Raw genomic sequence first — 9,008 nt, 5'->3', positions numbered from 1 at the left:
GCAAGAGTCTATGAATATGATACATAATTATCAATACAAACTATACCTTCAGGCCTACTTCTTACCTAGAATTAACAGCAAGGAGATAAGGATTTCCTGATTCATGTAGTCAAACAATTAAGCTAAACTAGTTGTCAATAACCTCATCCACGAAAATTTTATATCCATTTCTATAGTTAGTCCACTATCAAATTAAATAAGTAGGTTTTGAGATGTTTTTGCTCCTCACGTCTCAAAATTTCCATATGCTAACAGTTAGTAAATAGTTTCGTTTGAATATGCTAACTACAGTTTAATCCTTGATTGTGTACATGAAAAAAAAAACATTTTGTTAAGAAATACTATATTTCATTCCAAGTGATTAGTTTTCAGTAACATCTGCTAAAAAAGTATTACCGCACATGTGGTTAGAGAATAATTAAATAATAAATGTGCATGCATGTAATTAAATAGAATTTAATTGGACTACAGTAACAAGTAAATGTTATACTGTTATCCAATTAAGTATTGTTATATATTTAAGTGTAAATGGTTGATTTTCGTAATAGCTATTTAAAAAAAATATTTTTTAAATAAATTTTAATTAGTTGATAGTGTGATCATATAATCTATATTAAAAGCAAGCTCAATTAACTAACGATTAATTATTCCCTATTCTTTAAGTTGAGTTAATCTGTCAATCTTAGTTTTCTTGTGCTCTTTTGCATTTTGTCAATATCGGTTATCCTTATCATGTTTTTTAACTCTATCTAGAAAACTTGGTATTGACGGGTATAAACTGATAAATTTTACTGAAAAACAAAATACCGCCATCATATAATAATACAACTACAGGCATAAATGAAGCCATTAGACTTTTCATGCTAAATTAGCGGGCCCAAGTCAAAGAGATTTGTGGTCTAAAAAGACCCTAATTAGCTCGGTGTTAATAATTTTAATTTGTACTACTATTTGGTAACGGCATAAACACGCCAAAAATGTATACATACATATAGCACAGCACGAGATAGCTAACTAGCGTGGTTACCAAAGGAAGCTGACTAAAAAGTGGTTCTTAGTAGTCTTTATCTTCTTTAGAAAAAAATGTGTTGAAATCTGTAAATTTAGGAAGTGGATACCTATACTATACATACTGGAGTGGGATGAAGCCCCCTTTGCAAAAGGACAAGCACCATTTCTAATTCCGCGTGAAAAAGGGCACTAGGCATGCCATGCAGTGGGTTTTCTTTCTTATAATTGACTTGTGCTCTCAAATCATTTAATCTCAAGACAGAACAAGAAAAATACATGAATTCTCCTCATCCTACCTTACTCGCTTGATTGACAACTTTACCAAAGAATATTTTTTGACGTCTAGAAACTAGTTAAATAAAACAATATGTGGTTCAAGTTTATATAATAATTTTTCTTTTAAGTAAGTCTATGATAAGTTTTAACTTATTCTTGACACCTACCTAGTAATAGAGTGTCTTTTCATTCTAAGGAAAAATTGATTACAGAGAAATGAAAAGAAAAAAATTAATAGTAAATTGAGATCGTATTAAATTTACAGGGTTATATCCATTCTGTTTAAAACATATTTCTGAAAACACAAACTAAAACTATTTACATAAATAAGATTTAAAAATGATATATATGATGTAGCAATCAATTCCCATCACTCCATTTTCAAATCAATCTGGGAATTCCAACAACAACAAAAAAAAAAAAAATCAAACTGGGAATATACCGAGAAGTGTTATATTCCCTTTGTTTTGTTTTTGAAAAGGAACTTAATCGGAAACAGGCCATTTTTCGATAATGGGTATATATATATATATATATATATATTCTTAAGTTTTGGCCGTAAATTTCAAGTGAGTGTGAGACTGAGACATGTTCAGGTTGAAGCTGACTGTCGAAGTTTTTGTTTGTTTGTGCTAATAAAGCGAGACAAATAGTTTTGTAACATCTAAGTTTGTGTAAAAATAAATAAAAATCTAAGTTCAATGCACGATGTTAGATATTTTTAGTTAGTTTGGATAGTCAAGTTCTTCACCCCAAGCATATTTTTTTAATAATGATATGATTTTCTTTTTTTAATATTCATAAAGTTCAATATTTTTGTTTAATCTATTACTTGTACCAAAAGAGGGATCTGAGATGAAATCATATTATTTTGTTGCTTAAGGAAGCGAAGCGCATCAAGTTTCCTGGGCACCATGTCACCAACTCTGGAAAGGTCCAAATTTGTTAGGACACCTCATCACTCTTTGAACCAATGGAGAGAAAGGATAATGAACATGATTACATGAACGGAACAGGTGTTACAAAGAGAAGAAGGAGACAAACACTGTCAAATATAGTCCATTCCCCATTACCGTTTCAAAAAGGCACCAAAACCTTGTAATATTATATTTGGGCCAACAATATGGGAGCACTAACACGTGTCCAACCAACACGCCTCGCCACCTGAGCCCATAAGTGCACGCCACATCCACAACCAACAAACACCTCAATGCTCTCCATTTAAATATGCTTTTTCTCAGATTTTTTTTTAGTAGATTGTAATGATTTTTTTTCTTCTTATAAGATCTTTTCTACTTCGTTTTTTTATTTTTATTTACAAAATATCTTATAAAGATCATATATTAACTTTTTTTTTAATTCGGAATATCTTTTGATTAAGAATTAAAGACTATTTTTGTGACTCATCTCTTCAAACCAATATTATATAGAATTAAGAGATATACAAATATCAACAAATTTAATAGTTAAGAACAATAAGTTTGGTCTTGGCCATTTTTCTTCATTATGGACATTACATCAATTGAGTACCGTCATATTCGGTATGTTAATTGCATAAACGTTAAGTGGGCGTTGAAAGTTAAGGACCAATGAAAAGCTGACACTTTCATTTTACAAGTTACAAGTTTGTTGCATAGTTTATCTCGACAAAAGAAATAAAAATAAATAAATAAAAAAGTGAACAGAAAGTCGAGGATATCAAAATTTTGAAGCACGTCAATGTTGAGATTACGAGAATAATCTTACAAAACGCCAAAAAAATCCTTTCGTTTCGTAGGTGTATGTATGATTTGTTTGGTTGGAAGGAAGGAAAATAAGAGAGAGAAAAAAATTGAATTGAAGAGAAAAAAATAAACAAAAATTTTAGCTTTTGTTATTATGAGTTAATTTTTTTTTCTTCTTTTATCTTCTTTCCAATCAAAAAATATATATGTTGTTATCTGTATTTTCTTTTCTGGCATTGTTTCTTTTACCAAACATAGGGTTAAGTTCTTCTGTGAGAAAGAAAGCCTTTTCAACAAATTTTACCGGTAAGTTTAATTTGACCAGTACGAACTAAGAACTGACATACTTCACTTGTGAAGACATTTTATGGTATGTTTATGTTCTAGTTGGTAATTAAAATGGTAATGAGCACTCTACTCAAGTTTTGACTAAGTTAATCAATTCGCCTTCTCACACGTTGACCAAGTGCTTGGCTTATATTCAAGGATAATTATCGCCTAACCATTAATCATCATCAATCATGTATCCTTCATCATCAATCAAACAACTCTTGTAAACGTAAATATCATGTAAGGAAAGACTTCAACCGCATTTTACCGTAAATTCCCTTAAAGGATTTAACAGGCCCATGATGAAGGGAGCCACCAAACTCCTCGGTGTTTTTGCCTATAAATGTCTCCATGATAGTTTCAACTAGGTACACATATTTCCCATGTCTTAGTCGTTATTTTGTTGGATTCTAACTTATTAGAGAAGTACCTCCCACCTTTGGCACCAACACAATAGATGATTATCTATTAGCCCCAGGAAGCAACCATGGAGAAATCTCCTCATGTATCATAGCTGAGAATTGTTCCACCAAGTTTAATTTAAATGGAGGAAAATAAAATAAAGAAAAAAAAAAACAAACCAACAATAATTGTTTAGTACAAGGAACTAATCTCCTATAACATGACAAACTAAGCTTTAAATCTTCGTTGAAAGAAATATTCATTTCAACATCACATAATGCATCAAACAAAATTGTTTTGAAAGAGGATACTAAAAAAATTATAAAACAGATAAATGATGGTACTATTATTTTGTTTGGTTGCAAAGAGAAAAAACTTTTCATTTAGTAGTTAAATTCATTAATTTTTTTTCCTTTCAATTAAAATTTCAATCTTATCTCTCCTTTACTTTTCCATTCATAGTTACAAACACAACGGTTAATTCACTTAGGAAGCAATTTTCATATAAACAACTTGTAAGTATTACCATAAGTCATCATTGAAGCTTATGAGGTGTTTCGGAATTAAAATAGGATAGCATCTCTCCCTAAACGGCTAAACGATAACGGTATAAAATAAAGTTCAATTCTTCAAATTGAAAATTTATTTGAACAGAAAGGTACATTATCATCAAGGTCTATATACATAATCTACATTCCCATATTTTTATATCACTACGAATATTGTCAATAATAAAATGGGTACAATTTCCGGCATTGATGGCAATCTTTTGTAGTGAGTGATTAAATGCTAACCACACTTCTGACTCCAAAATTTTTTGTCTTCGTTTTTCTCATACCTTTAAAATAACACGCTACCAGCAATAAAATAACACGAAAAATTAAACGGGGTTAAAAAAGAAGAAGCGAATTTTAAAATGAAATGGTCCAACCAGCAAAAAAACAGTGCTAACTTCACAAATTACGACTCTTCTTCCTGAAATGTCTGAGAATGAAACTGTCTGCATATAATGGATAGTTCTTTCTGATCAAGCCCTTTATGCATTTCCAATATGAAAAATCAACCAGCTCTCCATCTTGTCGTACTATGAACAAACACCTAGAGCGTTCGAAATCAGGATGATATCCAATCTGCCATAGGAAAAGAGGACAATAAACTTTTCAGCAACATGTAAATATCATAAACCAATTGTTATAGTTACGCCCAAGAAAAACAAAATGGATAAAATTCAATTCAAGATACAATGAGTGCAGTGAATGCATACTTTGTTGAATAAAAAAATACTTGATGGAATTTTATTATTGTTTTTTCAAAAGCTAATGTTGGAAAGTGATGGAAGACAGTTAGAGAGCAGAAGAAATTAAATGCACAATGCATCTTTAGCCCAGCAAGGGAGAAGTGGAATCCTTTCATTTTACATCCTTAACAGTAGCTAAAGCAGGAATAACTTTATTACACATGATGGTAACACCAAGGCCAAAAGCCATATTTGGCTAGGTAGGGATGTGCAAGGTTTGATATCATGTAAAAGCAAACTACTTTTATATTTCAAAACTGGTTTGGTTTTGGTCAAACCACTTTTAAGCTAACTTTGAACTGGTTTTGGTCCCAATTCAGTTTTTAACCAAAACAAGTTTTAAAACTGAATTGTGAACCAAAACTAATTTCGAACTGGTTTCAAATTTTGACTTGGCCCAGTTTTGGTTAAAATATTAACCATAACCAGTTTTAAAAATAATCTTTTAGTCAAAATTGGGTTTTAAAACCAGTTAACTTAATCATTTATTAAAAAGTAAAACCGCTTTTGTTTAGAAACCAATTTACAATATTTGGATTTTTTAAAATGTGGTTTCAATTCAGGTTTGGTAGGTCTAAAGATTAAAATTGCATGTATTATGTGAATTCATAACAATCATGTAATGAGAAAAAGATTGAGCAAAGTAGTTGAACTTGAAACACCAAATTAATTGGCCAGCTAGAAAGGGCAAAATGAATACAACTTTAGTATGAAGATCATGAAAGAACTTATCTGTACCAGAGGTTGAGACAGAAGAGATTACTTAAGTTCAGTTATTAACAAACAAGATGGTGTAAAAACTACCCAATTAGGTAATAGATTACCAATATCAAGGATGGAGTCCTCTAAGTGCAAGGAGCAGTTTGCCAAGTGAAATGTGGAGTGGATTACCATTGATGAACAAATAAATGGCATAATTTTTCATAAAGTGAAAGCAATCAGATAGCATTCAATGAATAACAAAAACTAATTAGTTCATTTCCTCATCAATAACTACCAACTTGCACTATTGCATCCTACATTTAAGAAGAGACAAATCCTATTATTAGTGCCTCACTTACTCTCTTAGATTTTGGGCTTGGGACCTAACTCAATTCCAAAAACCAGCATGTAGATTGAGGAATATTCAAGCCTTATTACACTAATTAGGCCATTTCACTAGGTGATGTGAGATTAAACACCCCCCCTCAGCCCTACACCTAACACAATGATGATGCTGGAGGCTGAAATGAAGGCATCCAAAAAGGCCGCAATTAAGGAAGACTAGGGGTAACTGCAATTAAGCGGACTTTCCAACACCAACCATTCTGATTTTCTAATGGATGAAAGGTGAAATCTTTGCAGTAAGCCACAACCGATGCCATGGTCATATATCTAATCTATTAGACAGCTAAACCTAAAAAACTTATTATTATTAGACCCAACTGAGTATAAGTAATAATATGAAAGCCTTTGTGGTCAACAAAAAGTAGAGCACATATTGTGTGTGAGAGTGAGTGAGAAAGGGAGGGAGAGAGAGAGACCGTGATATAGTCAACTCCACTTCCGATCTTTTTCTCAAATTCTGGATGAAAGGGAAGCAGCTTCTCAATAATGGTTTTCTCATGCTCTGGACTTAGTTTATCTCCATTGTCATATCTGTGGCAAGAATTTGCAACAAGGTATTATCAGAATTTCCAAGATAAACAAAACAGAACATGTATCTTCATATTTGAGGCAAGAATTTGCAACAAAGCATGTACACCCATCACATTTCATCACTACAGTAAACTGCTACACTATAGAAACTTTTTCAGCAGCTAGGGGCCACTCCACAATGCTACGCCACTATAGCGTGCTATTTCAAACCCTACCATCCATGAGAATTATTATCAATAGAATTTTCTTTTCAAAAATTCAATGGATTCTGTGTACAGATGCTGATTACTACTTTAGGAGTAAGTTACATTGATTGTAGTCCTCTCTTCCCTGTCTCCACAGTCCACTGAAATGCTGGAAGCCAGACCTCCATGGACAAAGGATTGCCTTAATTGTCCGTTCAATTGCCAGGTGCCCATGGCAATGGTGTTTGGAACTTTGGATAAATTCCCACTTACCTGGCCCTTTTCATATAGCCCAGGTATTGTATGTAAAACCCAGGCAATATTGAAAAAGGAAGAGCCCTTAAAAATCAATCTCAAAATTTAGGCCTGACACATAACACAATGTCAGTCAGCTATCAACAAAGAGGGCATTTCCAGCACCCATATAAAAGTATTCTCTCCTTACTTCTATCATTTGTAGCTATATTGTTATGCACAGAACCCCAGATGAATGTAGTGATGGGCTTCATCAGTTCAAACACCCAGTGCTACCAATTGCAGAAAATAGTGGAAAGCCAATAAGCCGGTATATCATATAGTGGATAGCATTGTGGGCAAATAGCGGAAGTCACATAGCTGTTGATACATATATATATAAGCAACTAAAAATAATATGAACAAAATTGGCATAATATTAACTCAAAAGTTCAATTGGCCGGAGACTTGCCAAAGATGATAAGAGGACGCAGGATGCTTGCCGCAACCACGGCACCCATAGCAGCTGCAATAGCGGACAGAGTCATGATTGTGGATCCGAGGAATTCCGCATAGAAATGGCAACACTGAACACCCATATTAGGTGACAAGGAATTAAGTTTCAGAATCAAATTGAAGACTCTGATGCTACATGATACTCCCGACTTGCTTAAATACTCTGTCAGTCTATATCTTGTACGTTTAGCTTAAAGTTAGAGTATTTATGTATTTTTGTTACTCTTTCTCAATGCACAGTTCTGAAAATCATATTTGAGGAAGTAATATAAAACTTCAGTGCAGGTCTTGAGGTAACTTATTGATGATTTAAGTGTTTGTTGTTACAATTAGTACATGATCTGCACTAGATTAGAGTTAGGTTGTCATATATATCAGTTGTTTCATTTGCATAATACTCTCATATGGTATTAGATATAGGCAATATGATGTAGCTGTGCTTGAACAATTCCTGAACAATGCAAAATGGTGGCATGAGTCATAAGCGCAATTTAGGAGGACACGTGAACTAAAACTAAACCTTGATGGTTGAAAATGAAGAGAGTTGTAAAGTCATAATGAAGGGTAATTATTGAAAATTAGAGAGGGATCAAGTAGAATAGAGTATGTAAAGTAAGGGTGAGAGAGAGAGAGAGACATACTGTCCAGAATGAAGAATCATTCTGACGAAGCCAACGAGAGGAACGGTGTCCTCCAAAATCAGGTCCTCCCAGTCAACCCATTTGTTGTCGTCGTCGTCGTCTTCTTCTTCAAAGGCCTGAGGAACCAGGGGCTTGCCGCGCAAATTGTCGCCACCGTCGGAAAAAGTAGCTTTGAGGGAAGAGAGAGGAGAAGGAAGAGGGTGAGGCAAACATTGGAAACTGAAAGGTAAGATGAGGGGAGTGGAAGAGGAAGGGTTTGTGAGGGAAAGGGCATGCGGTGCCGTTTTGGGTAGTAAAGAAAGCAAAGCCATGCTTGAAGTTGAAATCATCACTCACTTCAGTTATCCAACCAACATGGTAATGCTATCTATCGTTTTCGCTCACTAACTCACCGAGCCACTCAGTCTGCAAACTCTAGTACTAAAGTTTAGCAAGATGGATAACGAAGCCCCCTCAAGCCATTTTGATTTATCTATCACAAACTCGCCTATTGTTTCTTCATTCTTTTTATTTTAAATTAAAAATAAAATGAGAGTAACAAATGACGTCGAGAAATTAGATAAAAAAAAAAAAACAAAAGGTTGTCGAATAATCTGTTGTAAGAAAAACATCTTTTAATATCAAAGGCTATTGAATTTGTATTTAATAAATAAGTGTTTGAAATTTAGTAAAAATAAAAACAGGAATTTTAAGTATATTTTCATTAGTACTTTTAAAAATGCATATATAATCAAAATATTTTTCAACAATATTT

At 33.1% G+C, this 9,008-nt stretch overlaps 1 protein-coding gene across 1 annotated transcript; it reads right to left on the bottom strand.

The window, feature by feature from the left end:
• Positions 1 to 4,353: 4,353 nt before the first annotated feature.
• Positions 4,354 to 8,718, bottom strand: LOC114414723 (protein DCL, chloroplastic-like). The gene is made up of 3 exons (XM_028379103.1): positions 8,255 to 8,718; positions 6,564 to 6,678; positions 4,354 to 4,873 (listed from the first exon to the last, which is right to left on the bottom strand). The coding sequence occupies exons 1-3, from the start codon at positions 8,581 to 8,583 to the stop codon at positions 4,697 to 4,699; spliced, it is 621 nt and encodes a 206-aa protein (XP_028234904.1). The 5' UTR covers positions 8,584 to 8,718; the 3' UTR covers positions 4,354 to 4,696.
• Between the last annotated feature and the right edge of the window lie 290 nt (positions 8,719 to 9,008).

Source organism: Glycine soja, chromosome 6 (genome assembly GCF_004193775.1).
Source record: "Glycine soja cultivar W05 chromosome 6, ASM419377v2, whole genome shotgun sequence".
Taxonomy (NCBI): Eukaryota; Viridiplantae; Streptophyta; class Magnoliopsida; order Fabales; family Fabaceae; genus Glycine; species Glycine soja.
Note: the sequence above shows the minus strand (reverse complement) of the source record. Positions and strands in the feature narration are given on the sequence as shown.

Excerpts from the sequence above, each read along its gene's own strand:
- LOC114414723 (XM_028379103.1), bottom strand. The coding sequence starts at position 8,583 with ATGATTTCAACTTCAAGCATGGCTTTGCTTTCTTTACTACCCAAAACG. Across the intron at positions 6,679-8,254 it reads ATGATTCTTCATTCTGGACA|ATATGACAATGGAGATAAAC; the intron begins GTATGTCTCTCT and ends TTCTTGCCACAG. Across the intron at positions 4,874-6,563 it reads GTGGAGTTGACTATATCACG|ATTGGATATCATCCTGATTT; the intron begins GTCTCTCTCTCT and ends TTCCTATGGCAG.